Genomic DNA, 14,438 nt, shown 5'->3' with positions numbered 1-14,438 from the left:
GGATAACTAAAATATATCTTGCGCTGACATGCAAACGGTTTACTGAAGCCTGAACGTAATAGATGGTTGCAGTAAGAGCCAATTTCTGAGCAGTGCTACTGCTTCACACCTGAACCAATTGTTCACTGACAGAGATGCACTTGGGTTTAGACTAACTTGACCGAAGAAAGAAATTTACCCATGGTAGCTTTTAATGAAGTAGCTCTGCCCCACTATATTTAAAAATAAGACCAAACCCAGGAGTTTTATCATCCCCAAAGCTTCATACTCTTGTTACTCCCATACACAGAAGCACTCACCTTCTAAACATTCCTTCTTGTTGTCTAGTTTCTCATGTGCCTTTGCACGTCTGAAGAGTGCTTTCACGTATTTAGGATTAAGTTCAACAGCCTTTGTGCAGTCTTGTGCCACCTCTTTCCATTTTTGCTGCAGGTGCAAGAACAACCAGATTTAAGGTATATTATTCACTCTAAAAACACTAATAACTATTTTTTGTCCATTCAGAACCCCATCGAGCCACTTTTAGCCGCAGTTCTCCCAATGCTAGTTCCTCCTCCTAGCTTCCAACTACCTGCACCCATTTTTCATTAGCGACAAAGTTGCTGGCCATCAGTGAGAGCCAGTAGTAAAAAAAGCAAAGAAATGGGAAAGGAGTTTCCTGGAAAGAATGAACGGTTGGAAATTGTACACAGGAGAATGGGGGACTGGAAGACACGAATAGATGAAAAAAAGAGAAAGCCAAAATAAAAAATAGCTAGATTATTTTTTTTAAAGCATTTAGAACTACATATCCAATTACTTCACAAGGATGCAACAATATAGAATAGTGATGGGCTATGCTATTAAACATGGGGATTTCAATTTCTGCCTAGAAAAATCAAAATTAAAAGAGAACTTTAAAATAACCAGAAAGGAGGAACCTCATCTCAAGCAGTCATTTATGCCTATAAAGTGTTTATCTATTGTCATTCCTTTATTAATATTTGTTAAAGAAAGAGCTGAATTTGTTTCTCCCTTGCAACTGTCCCACCAAATTTACTCAGCTTTCAATTCAAGATGTTTCTAACCATTCAGTCCCAATTTCAGAATGCAAAGTTAAGTCTCTCAGATGTATACAGCTGAGAGTTCTGGAATCTGACCTTCAATTGCAATTCTGAAGAATATAACCAGGCAAAATAATTAGCTCACTTCTAAAAAGACTGTATGAGCTGAGCTGACAGGGAGAAGCCCATCAGTAACTTACGTGTAAAGTTCACTTAAACATTTACCTGCATCCTAGGTCCCCACTACATGTGCAGGTAAAGGCACGATGGAAGCTAACGTGTAGGAACCTACCTAAATCACGGCAAGGCAAAGGGATTTTTGCAGGCCACTCACAGAGTGTGGACCTGATTTTGTGGTCTTTTTGCAGTGAGCCCCCTTGCCATTCACTGGCTATGGGGCTCTGGCTAGGTCCTGCCCCTTGCTGCTGATTGGCCAAGAGGCAAAAACCACAGCATAATTAAAGAGCAAAGTCCACGGAACTATCTAATTACCACTATCTAATTATTTAAGCATTAAATTTAAATCTAAATACAGTAAAAGTTCTGTTAACTGGCATCTTACAAGCTGGCATGCTCAACTAACCAGCATGCCGGCTTGTAAGATATAGTGAAACCAGAAGTGGAAGTGCCCACTGTGGCATAATAGGCTGTGCAGGACCGACCTCCCTGTCCCGTGAGGCCCATGGAAGGGGCGGCAATGCAGCAGGAGGGGCGGCGGGATGCCCCAGATGCAGCAGGAGAAGCCATGGCTTGGGCCCCTCAATTAACCGGCACATTTTGTTATCCAGCACCCCCCATTTCCGGGAGATGCCGGATAACAGAGCTTTTACTGTATATTATGAGCATCTAGCTTCTTAAAAGATAGTGCCAAAACCCTTTAACTTTCCTAACTAGTACCTTCACTGTATCTACATCACTAGCTCTGCTTCTCAGAAGCTCCATCTCAAACCACATGCTCTATGGCTGCAGGGATTGCCACACTTCCTTTGTATTCTGGTAAACTTTTCTTTTTTTTTGGGGGGGGGGGGGGGAGGGGCGGGCAATTCCACTCAAAATCATGGGAAACATCATTTTTTGCAGTGAGTGTTACTGCTGTTATTCCTCTTATATCAGCAATAAGCAGCCTCCCAGCTGCAAGGGCCATGCACAACCAGGACATAGCCCTATCAGGTGCAAAGACTCTTGGCCCCAACTGTGCATGTGAGCCTGGAGGTTTTCATGCACTCTGAGCCTTGGGGATCATGACCATTGTGACCCCCTGGCCTGAAGGTTTCATGCTGGGTATGGTGCACCCCAGAGGCTGGAAGCCCTGTCATCTAACGAGGCTATCAGCTGCAGGGTACACCCTGTTACATGTGCAAAGACAAGCTTGATAGAAAACATCTATAAAGCTGGCACACATTTTCAAGGTCTAACTTTCATAGAAAATAGAATCATAGAAAACTAGGGACCTAAAGAGGTCATCTCTTCCAACCTCCTGCTCAAGGCAGGACCATCCCTAACTAGATCATCCCAGCCAAAGCTCTGTCTAGCTGGGTTTTAAAAACCTCCAAGGATGAAGATTCCACTACCTCTCTGGGTGACCCGTTCCAGTGTTTTACTACCCTCCTAGTGAGAAAGTTTTAATATCTAACCTAAACTTCCCTTGCTGCAATTTGAAACTGTTGCTCCTTGTTCTGTCATCTGCCACCACTGAGAACAGTCCAGTTCCATCCTCTTTGAAACCTCCCTTCAGGCAGTTGAAGGCTGCTATTAAGTCCCCTCAGTCTCTTCTTCTCTACTAGACTAAATAAGCCCAGTTCCCTCAATCTTTCCTCATAACTTTTCATGTGCCTCAGCCCTGTCACAATTTTTGTCATGCTCCACTGGACTCTCCAATTTGTCCACATCCTTTCTGTAAGGGGGGGAGGGACAAAACTGAACACAGTACTCCAGATGTGGCTTCACCAGTGCTGAACAGAGGGGAATAATCTTGACTTGCTGGCAACACTCCTACTTATGCAGCCCAGTATGCCATTAGCCTTATTCGCAACAAGGGCACACTGCCAGCTCATATTCAGCTTATTGTCCACTGTAACCCTACCCCCAGGTCCTTTTCTGCAGAGCTGCTGCCCAGCCAGGCAGCCCCCAGCCTGTACCGGTGCATGGGACTGTTCTGTCCCAAGTGCAGGACTCGACACTTGTCCTTGTTGAACTTGAGATTCCTTTTGGCCCAATCCTCCCATTTGTCTAGGTCCCTCTGAATCCTAGCCCTACCCGCCAGCATATGTACTACTCCCCACCAGCTTGGTGTCATTTGCAAACTTGCTTAGGGTGCACTCTATGACCTCTTCCAGGTCGCCGATGAAGACACTGAACAAAACAGGCCCCAGGACCGACCCCTGGGGCACTCCACTTGATACCAGCTGCCAACTAGACATTGAGCCATTGATTACTACCCTCTGAGCCTGATGCTCCAGCCAGTTTTCTAGCCACCTTACAGTCTATTCATCCAGCCTGTACTTCCTTAGGTTGCCTGCAAGAATGCTGTGGGAGACCGTATCAAAAGCCTTGCTAAAATCAAGGTACCCCATATCCACTGGTCTCCCTGCATCCACAGAGCCAGTCACCTCATCATAGAAGGCAATCAGGTTGGTCAGGCATGACCTGCCCTTGGTGAATCCATGTTGACTGTTCCTAATCACCTTCTTCTCCTCCAGGTTTAAAAATGGATTCTTTGAGGACCTGCTTCATAATTTCTCCAGGGACTGAGGTAAGACTGACTGATCTGTAGTTCCCTGGATGCTCCTTTTCCCTTTCTTATATATGGGCACTATATTTGCTCTTTTCCAATCATCCAGGACTTCTCCTGATCGCCATGAGTTTTCAAAGATGATAGCCATCTGCAGTCACATCAGCCAACACCTTCAGCACCCTCGGGTGCATCCCATTCAGCCCCATGAACCTGTACACATCCAGCCTCTCTCAGTAGTCCCTAACCTGTTCTTTCACCATCGAGGGCTGATCACCTACTCCCTAAACTGTGCTGCCCAGTACAGTAGTCTGGGAGCTGATCTTGCCTGTGAAAACAGAGGCGAAGGAGGCACTGAGCACTTCAGTCTTTTCTGCACTCTGTCACAAGGTTGCCTCCCCCATTCAGTAAAGGAGCCATACTTTACCTGATCTTCCTTTTGCTACTAACTTACTTGTAGAAACCTTTCTTGTTACCCTTCATATCCCTTACTAGCTACAACTCCAAATGTGCTTTGGCCTTTCTGACTTCATGCCTGCATGCCCGAACAATGCTCTTATACGCCACTCTAGTTTTTTGCCCAATTTTTCACTACTTATAAGTTTCCTTTTTGTGACTTAATTTACTGCTAAGTTCCCTGCTAAGCCAAGCTGGTCTGTCATACTTGCTAGTCTTCCTGTGCATTGGGATGGTTTGTTTCTGCACTCTCAGTAAGGCTGCTTGAAAGTACAGCCAGCTCTACTGGATTCTTCTCTCCCTCAGACTGGCTTCCCAGGGGATCCTTCCCATGAGTTCCCTGAGCAAGTCAATATTTGCTTTTCTCAAGTCCATGTTCCTTACTCTGCTGCTCTCCATCCTTCCTTTCCTCAGGATCCTGAACTCAATCATATCTTGTGGCCATCCACTACTACATTCCTACTGAATTACCCACCAATTCTTCTCTGTTTGTGAGCAGCAGGTCAAGATGAGCACAGCCCCTAGTTGGCTGCTTCAGCACTTGCACCAGAAAGTTGTCCCCTACACTCCAAAATCTTCCTGGATTTCCTGTGCACTGCTGTACTGCCCACCCAGCAGATGTCAGGGTGATTGTAGTCCCCCATAAGAACCAGGGCCTGTGATTGGGAAACTTCCACTAGCCATTTGATGAAGCTTCAGCCACCATTTCCTCCTGGTATGGTGGAAATTTATAGCTGGCTGGAGCCATCTATGGCCCAATAGGTACTTTGCACATATAGATGGTCTCAAGGTAATTGCACAAGTCCTGCAACATGTAGATGGGGCCCTAGAAGGCTTCAATGTTAGCCAATCATTACAAAGACAATTCTAACAGAGAGAGCAAGAATTTAAGAGGCAGAGGTATATGAGGAGACCATTTGGGATGAAAACTGCAGAGGACAAGAAACTGGATGCTAGTACTAAAAGAGCAGGACTAGGAAGAGAAAGACACAGGACAGACCAAAGCAGGCCAATCAAAAATAATTTTTAAAGGGATCTTGAGATGAATGGGAGCTAGTGAAGGCTGAGGATGTGCACAGATGAGGGAGGGGGCTTTGCTCCATCAGAAGGCAGATGTTACCATTCTGACATAAGCTTAAAACCCAAGGAGGACAATAGAAGAAATCCACCGTCTTCACAGCGACTTTTCCAAGCATAAACACACTTTAAAGCTTCATACCAGTTGTTCATATGCAGCAGCTCTGTTCTGGTAGAAAGTGGAGAGATCAAGGTTTTTCTCAGGGGGACATAAACTGATAGCCTCTGTGTAGCACTGAATGGCTTGCTCATATTTTCCTGCTTTAAAATACTTGTTGCCTTTGTTCTTTGCTGCTTGGGCTCTATCGAGAGGGCTCTGAAAAAGAAAAGAAGAAAACAAAATAACTAGTCAGCCATACTTACACTAGAGATTATATACAGGAAAAGATTTATAAGTAATACATATATGGAAGGGTTGATTTTCAAAGGCACAAAATGAAAGTAGCTACTTTAAGTCCTATTTGTATGTCTGAAAATCTCCTTGTGGATTCTGAAAGGACAGAACAGAGCCATTTTGTATACAGTCAGGATGGCCAGCCAACTTCTGAATACATTCACTGTAATATTAGCAAACAGCAAAGTGTCTGCACTTGATAACGCTACATGATCTTTGAAGATACATGACTTTTTTCTTCAGATACGAGACTAACTTAATTCCTACAGTTTAAATGATACAACCAATAGAAAAACAAAACAAAACCTGCAACTTCAGATCAGCCTGAGCAGGAAGTTTGAGCCTTACTAATGCATATATATTTCATTAAATGGAGCTGAATCAGCACTGTGGGAAATATTCAAATAGAATGGCTATACTATGAAAAGATCTAATGATCAAGAGAAGTAAAACCTCCCCTTTGCTCTATCTTTCACTGGGCCAATTGTATAGTTGGGACAGATGGTCTATGTATTGTACGAGGGCCAAGATCATGGTTACAACAACACTCCAACTAAACTGCAGAGGAAAGTCAGGTTTAACTGTTTTGCAACCACTGGCCAAATTGTTAACTACTTTGAAGAAAGTCACATGACTACTTATCTCTCAGGTACAGAACAGGTTGTAAACCCATTCCTTGTTCATAAAGAATCTGAAGTATTCCCAGGACTCCTTGCAGTTGGAGGCAGCATGCATAACCCCTGTTTCTGACCTCCTCCTCCCTGCACCACTACAGTTACAAGCAACTTCTTATTACAGACCAAAGCACAAACACTTTTCAGTGTTTCTGCATGTATTCAGGTTGTATGCCAGAGTCATATACACCTCCATGAAAACATATTTAAGGACAAGGAAATATTTCTAAGACTGTACAACCTGATGGGGAGGCTCCCAAAGCAACTGCAGAATCTGAAACTACCCTAGACTTTTTTTCTTCTTCAAATGCTTCTCTCACATGGATAGAAAGCAATGATTAGCAGGGATCCTGGTTTTCAAAAATCTCAAATTCTCCAATTAAAAACCCCTAAATCTGCATTTTTCCACAATTAAAATGAAACGCTGCTATATATATAGGTATCAGTTAAACACGATGTTTTATTGATATATTTACAATTTCAAAGCAATTTAGAAACCTACCAGTGCCTCAATCAAACCCAAAATCAAATGCCAAAATTTATCACAGAAAAAAAATCAAAGCTTCCCATCCCATTCGCTCACCAACATGTGGGTTCAGCTGTGGCTGTCCCTCCATCCCACTGCTTTATGGTGCTGAGCAGTTCTGATATGCCAGTGCCCTGCCCAGGCCTTTGTCCTTCACTTCCTACCCCCAGCCCTGCCAGTGCTCCTCCCTCCTCATCCACAGCCTCCTGGCCCTGCTGGTGCTCCTGAAGTCACAGAACCACAGCTACCACCAGTGCTCCTCACTCCCCAACCCACAGCTCCCTGCCCACCCCCCCCAGCCTGCTGGAGGGGGCCCCCAGCTGCCAGGGTGACAGCACCAGGGACCCAGGTCTGCAGCCCCCCACTTCTCTCATCAGTACCCAATCCCCAGCTGCCACCCATGGGAGATGGTGGTTGTTGCAGCAGAGCCTCCCTGCCCCACCCCGCTCTGCCCTCCCCTGCCAGGTCCCATGCGGAAGCTCATAGGGAGATGGAAGCAGGGCAGAGAACCCTGAGCCCACATTGGCCAGCCCACACCCTCTCCTCATGCACAGATCTGGGGGACACAGGCCCCCACCCCTGGGGGTGCATGCAGTGGTGGGGAGCCAGCCCCCCTACCACTCCAGATGAGCCACCCACACTGTTCCATCCCTACCCTCAGCCAGCTCCTGTGGCTATATATTCCCACCCCAGCCCTAGATCCCAAGCCCCACCCCAGCTGGGCAGTGCCTGCCTCCCTCCCTCCCTCCCTTTCTATAGGGGCCTCAATCCCCCCATTCCCCTAAGACTTACCTGTGGGAGCTGCTCTCATGTTGCTTGGCTGCCATGTGAATGTGTGCATGAGTATATGCACATGGTGCCCCCTGCCTGATCACCCTCCTTCCACTCCCCTCAACCCCTTGCAGGCTGAAACTCTGCCAGCCTGCAAGGGAGAAGCCATTGTTTCCCACGTTTTTTTTCCTTTAAAGAGAATATCTGCATTTTACTCCATAAAAGAGAAAAATCTTCATTTTCCTCTGTAAAACGAGAAAATCCTAATTTTTCTGTGGCAAATGGAAAACCTGGCTCCCTGATGATTAGTAACTGAACCTCAAAACACACATGATATAGCACAATGTTGCTGTAGTAAGCATGTGATTCCTTTCAGATGCCACTCTCACTGTAAATGTTTTCACATTTACCTGCTGTTCAGAGACAGGCCTGACTGAAAGAAATTCAAGCACACAAAGAACAGTTTAGGTAAATAACAAAACAAATGTCAAGGACTTGCTCCATTTGTTTTGCATTAAACCCATTACCAGGTTGTAGGACGTTTCCACAATTATTTCAGATTGATCCTCTCAAATTGCCTTTATACTTAAAGAGTTTATAACAACAATGAAAAAGCAACCCAACATTCCATTAATCTATCTTGTCTATCTTATAAGATTTTTCTCAGTGAGTCTATAACACATTGTATGCTTGGTGACATATTTGATGAAAAAATGCAACAGGATAATGCCCACTTATTTCTTCTCTAGCAAACAGAACAGAAAGACTGTTCTTCCTGAACCAAAAATAAAAATATCAACCTGGCACTTGTACCCAAAACATAACACACATTTACCCCATTATAAACACAAGGAACATATGTCATGTGTCTGCACTTACACCTGTGTAACTTACTAGTTTGGCACGTTACCTATGGAAAGAAGTGCAGTAAACCCTGGCTGATCTAATTTACACTGATGTAGGCAGATGTCCTGTGCCTGCTCTCATCTCTGGAGAGCCATTTTTTCAGTGCAAACAAGCTATTAGATTCCTCTATCACCTAGTGTATTAGTGCCTACTGTGATAGCTAACCCAGAAGGCCTGGTCCTCTGTCCACTCCACACAGTGGTGTAAGTTGCATCACTGTACAAACACAGTGTAAGGCAAGTTCATATGCAGAGTGCCCTCCCCCCACCTACACTATTGTCATAACAAAGATACCATTATTGAAAGGTTCTATGGCCCAGGGGGCCACATGCACAGGACTATAGAGATTTATTCAAGAAAAACATGTACATAACAGAACTACTGTTAAAGCCAAAGCAACAATTTTAAGAACATCTTTATATCAGCCTGTTACTTAAGACTAGAGCCAGAACATTAGCTCAAGTCTCCTAAGTCCCAAATCAGAACTCTATTTTTGCCTTGTGGACTGAAATTGTATATAGCAGATTTTTATTTCAGAGTGAATTTCAGAGTAAATTCCAGCAAAAAAAAAATTCCCCATATTTTTGCAAATGAGACTAGGAAAGGCTACAATCAGTCTGCTCTCACTGAAAAATTGTGGTGAACTCTGCCTTCAAAATGTCTGCCCATCCCTCCCTACCTTCTGGTTTGAAGCAGATTAACCTGGCAGAGAGCTTCCACCACTTCCATGAAAATCTGCTTTCCAGATCACGTTGCAACTTCTGCTCATGAGCACAAGCTGAACAAACTAGCCCTTCAAAGCTTCTACCCATGACATGACAGCACGTATGCCATAGTCAGAGCAACCAAGCATGCTTTTTAACCAGACTAAAAGGTAAACTCTGACTGTAAGGTCTACTTGTGGCTGGGAGGTGGGATGAGCACTAGAACTGCAAACAAGGCACCTGTTACTCACGTGCTTTCAAAGATGTCCCAGCTGGAGTTAGACAGCAAGAGGAAACCATATGAACCAGATGCCAGTGATGAGCAGTACACAGAGTACATGAGGAAAGTGGTAACTATGTTCAGAGCAAGGCACAAATAACTTTGCAGTAAAGCCTGGGGCCACACATTGAACCATGTGGAGAAAAAATATTGAACAGCTGCTCAGCAAGCACTGTCTATGGATGAAGCGGGAGACAAGTAGAAAAAACAACCCTTTATGATCATATAATTAAAGACCATACCACAACGTACAAGTACAGGGGACCCAAAATAAGGCTGTACAGACCACGTGAATTTTGGCACTTCCTAACATTTGAGTGCTTGTCTTTACAACCTTGCTTATCTTATTTAATGTAACTTGAGTGTGTAATGTCACGCACACACCCTTCTCTTGGGAAATGCAACCACTTCACAAGTGAAATGGCTGCTAGAAGCTGTACAAAAATCACAAAGGAAAATATACTGACACAAATATACAAATAGTGCTAGGGCCCTTCAAATCCATGAAAAAAAGGACAGGAGCGCTGGTTATGACCACACATGAAAACTGCATGGAATTTAGGACCAAAGCTGAATTCTTGCCTTCAGGAAATCTAAGCATTAAAAAACAAAACAAAACACAGATTTAAACCCTGTTCTCTACATAAGAATCTAACATTTATTGGAACGAGAAAGAAACAAATAGGCCCATCTACTTCCTTTTATTTCTATCAGGATCACTGATCAGGTCACAGCAGAATAAACTTTGGATAACCCTGACCCCTGTAAAAAGGAAGTAATAAAATAGAGCCTGCCATACATAAAATAAAAAATGCAGTTGCTTGGATGTTTGGAGAACATTTAGGATTAAGGAAAATTATTTCCCAAAGCATGACAAATCTTATTAGAAGTATGCTGTACCTGTTTCTGTCCCTAGCCCAAATGATATATTATCTTCTTAGAAACCTTTTTCCTCTCCCCTCCTGTCCTGTTAAAGATTTCAGAAAATGAGAAAAATCAGTCTAAACAGAGAACCGTAATACTGAACATGCACAAAGTACCACGCATACAAATAGGTAAACTGAAAACCACTGTTCTTTTATTGGCAGTTCAAGGTGTTATTTGTAAAAGAACATTATTTTATTTAGATAACATTAAATTTTAAGATAAGAGGGTCCCACCATCTTTCAACTTTGTTGAATCAATAATTTTTATCCTAACTGCAAACAAATGCTTCCATTCTCTGGAACAAGAGCTTCTGGGATAAAAGCATCTCTCACCTAATTCCATCAAGCAGTGATTACAGAATCAGACTTGTGCCAGAAAAGAATTTAGGTCTGAGCTGTGTGAATTGAACCACATAACAAATGTGATTACTTAACCTTAACTCCCCCCACCAAATAATTACTGAAATATGTGAAGCTGACATTTAAGTATGTCCAATAAATGCACAACACATAAGGTTAGGCTAATACTTGCACTTATAATTGGGATCAATTCTTCCTGGTCATCCATTCATCAGTGAAAACCAGCAACAGGTATCAACAGATTCAGACAAGCAGCATACAAATATTAATACATTTCACAATTAATTTTAGCAATTGAATCTCTGAAGTCTACTTGCAAATCTCCTAAGTCAAGAATGCAAATCTAAATCTAAAGAAGGATCTAAAATAGTCTTCTTTGGTTGATTCCAAACAAACAGAGGTTAGAGTCAACAGAAATACTGCCAAGAGTACCAATTTAAAAATATGTTACAATTCAAACTACATAGCTGGCTTACTTGAAAATTAATTCTGTACTCAAACACTAAGTATGACCAGCTCTGGGGATGAAGGAATTGCCAGGTTTCCTTCATAGTAAAATTAAAAAGTAAAAAATTTGTACTGCAAAATTCTCGCATACAAACTAGTTCTCTTAAACTCTTTGACTGCATCCAGATGAGCATGGCCATGTTGTATGTGGCATCACAGACCCATTTGTGGCACCACAGACTGCACATTCAGGCATTCCCTCCATTGCTATCTTGCAAGGTGGGGGGTTTTTGGCCCTGAGGTAAAAAAAAACTGACATAAAAAAAAACAGGGCAGTGCACATGGCAGCAGCGCACACCACCCAAAACTGTGGTGCACATGGCAGAAGCGCCATGGCTGCAGGTTCCCCAGCCACCAGGTAAGGCTGCATGCCCTACCCCACCTGGGGTAACCTGCTGCATGCCAGAGCATGCATGACACAGGCATTCCCCAGGGGAAAAAGTAGCAGCAGCACAAGGTGTGCCGCCGCTACCTGTCCCCGGGGAACCAAATGTCCACATTCCTTTGGATGCGACCTTTGAAGCTATTGTGTTGTGAATCCTGGAATTAAAATCTTAAAACGGTAGTCATAGCTCATTCTTTATACTTGAAAGGTTTTTAGAGAAGCTATTTCAAAGACTCAGGATTCTTATTTTTGCAGGCTGTATTTTATTTCATTTTTAAGAGAAAAAAAATCTTCTCTGCCCTCCGCACTTTTGTTTCAGTTACTTGTCTTCCGGTAGGTTTAGAAGAGCACATATTAACTGCCAAAGGCCTGACATTCATTTGAATAACTGCACTCCCACTGATAATAACTTTATGGAACCACTAATTTACTTTCCCAGATTTAAATGCAAGCCAATTGGCTGCTATCCCATCAGGATGATTAGCTTTATGGTAGCCTTTCACTACTGAGCTTCCCTTGCTCAAATCCAACAACCACAACAATCATCTTCATTAGAAGTCTGACTACAAGCCTGAAGCAAAAGTTACTTTGCTTAAATATGCAGAGGAACAGATTGGTAAAATACCCTCTGGCTACTAATATTATATTAATACAAATACAAAGCTTTGAGTCAAGAACTGGCACTACAGCCACATACCTCTAACAGAAACACGTAAGAGGAAAGGGCAGGGATTTTTCCCCCACACCAGAGAGTACACGATGTGCCCTGCAACCTGCAAGTGAGCTTTTCATTGGAGTTTCTGCTGTTCACATTCACACAAGTGCAAAGGGTGGAAAGCGGCTGCCAGATCAATCAAAGCTTACGTGTTTACATGTTGAGGAAAATGTTCTGTGCCCTCCTGTTTATGTTAGGGAAATTTTCTGTTTCTACCCAGGGGAAAGTACACAGGGTTGGCAACTTTGAAAGCCCAACTGTAAACTGCTGCTACTGAACAAGGTAAAGAACAAGTCCAAACAGCATAATTAAAAAATGCCTCCAATTGTGCAAGCTTTGTGCTCTAGGGCTGTCACAGATGCCAACACTGCATGATGCATCAAGAAAGACTTGTCCCATTGGAACCATGACAGCTGACTGCCAATTTACACACCTAAGAACATTTGACATAAACACACCAAAACAAAACACTGTTCAGGCTCCTGCTATAGTAAAATAAGCAGGCAGGACATTTGTGTTAAGCCTGGAAAGTTCCTACCCACTCAGTATATGTGTGGGGCACTTAACATTCCCATGACAGCTTCATCTAAAGATTCAATGTGCCTCCTGGGGTAAGAGCTCCTGTACTTTCAACCACTATGTATTTTTCTGAATCCTTAAAAGGATGTATTGTACTATTCTTTGACATACTATTTGATTTTTAAAGATTATTTTTATCTTTGTAGCTGACTTGAAATGATGTGTTAAGCCAATTAATCCTTATTAATATTTGTTAACAAATACTGTTTAAAACTCCCTTCAATCCAAAACTTTAAGTCCAAGGATGATGAATCTCATTAGAGGGAGACTTTAAACAGCACTTCATCTGACACACTAAGTATTATACACTCCAACTGCCTAAACAATACCCAACTTGGGTAACATTTGTTAACTGTTAAACACACTCATGGTGAATCTGCTTTTTGAAGATGATTCAAAAGTTGCAAATAAAACATAATTTCTAAATGATGACATGAGATACCCTGCTGCAAAAACAAAGCCAAAAGGTCTCTAACGCTTATCAGTGTCAACATAGTTAAACTGACAGTTTAAAATGCCATTGTATTTTAGGGACAGTGTTTTTTCAAGCAGAATGAGGAATCTGCTGTAGATCAACAGATATCCTGTCAGCCAAGGATGACAGCGACTCATGACAAACATGGGCAGGAAGTTTTAGCATTTTCTTTGGAATATTAAACCCTTACAAGCAGCTGAATTTATGAGCCCTCTTTCTGACAGGCAATATACAGATAGGCTGTTGTTCAGTGTATGAGAGATACCTGGTCTTCAGACCTCTCTCCCCACTCCAAACCTCAGGAACGGAGACATGTGCTCCAGAACCTGCACAACCATCAAACAGTGTTGCTTTTACCATCCCAAAAACAACGTATTTTAATTTTTTTGTAACAACACCTCTGACTGCCAGGTTCTGAAACAGTGATCCTTATATGTGCTTTCCATACATGGGAACATTTTGTGTATCTGCATTCTTAAGATTCTACTCTGACACAGAAATGAAACCCATCCGGACTAATGTAAACTCCATTTGGGGGTCACAAACAAGGCAGTGCAGCAGTTAAAAAGGAAGGAAACCTAAAGGCAATAAACATGTAGTGCAATTTGTTAGTGTTCCATCAGTCATCTTCTCTCTATGCACATTAGATTGTGCAAGCCTTTTAGGAACTATGTGGGCTGTACAAATAAACTATGCATTTACAAGGTATTTAGCAATTATTTTATGGGTTCTTCCTTTTTTTAAGCTGTTTTTTTAAGTTGGTGCTCAGTTGTACATATATTGTAGAGTATGTGACAGGAAGACAGAAGATTTACTAGCTGACAAGTGCTCCAACAGTATACCAATAGTACCAGTGTTGGTAAATTTCTGTACCTGCTATTTTTTGTGGGTCACAGGAGACGTGCTTTCAGAGAATGGAACAGTTCTCA

At 42.7% G+C, this 14,438-nt stretch overlaps 1 protein-coding gene across 1 annotated transcript in view; it reads right to left on the bottom strand.

Moving 5' to 3' along the window:
• Positions 1-14,438, bottom strand: part of TOMM70 (translocase of outer mitochondrial membrane 70) — a 38,560-nt gene that overhangs the window by 16,612 nt on the left and 7,510 nt on the right. The window contains exons 2-3 of the mRNA XM_014603891.3: positions 5,450-5,623; positions 300-426 (exon numbers count right to left, since the gene is read on the bottom strand). Coding sequence (XP_014459377.3) covers positions 300-426; positions 5,450-5,623 — 301 coding nt within the window. The remainder of the gene's footprint in view (positions 1-299; positions 427-5,449; positions 5,624-14,438) is intronic.

The sequence above is a fragment of the Alligator mississippiensis genome, chromosome 1 (assembly GCF_030867095.1).
Source record: "Alligator mississippiensis isolate rAllMis1 chromosome 1, rAllMis1, whole genome shotgun sequence".
Taxonomy (NCBI): domain Eukaryota; kingdom Metazoa; phylum Chordata; order Crocodylia; family Alligatoridae; genus Alligator; species Alligator mississippiensis.
The sequence above is the reverse complement of the archived record's forward strand: the minus strand, read 5'-3'. Positions and strand labels throughout refer to the sequence as shown.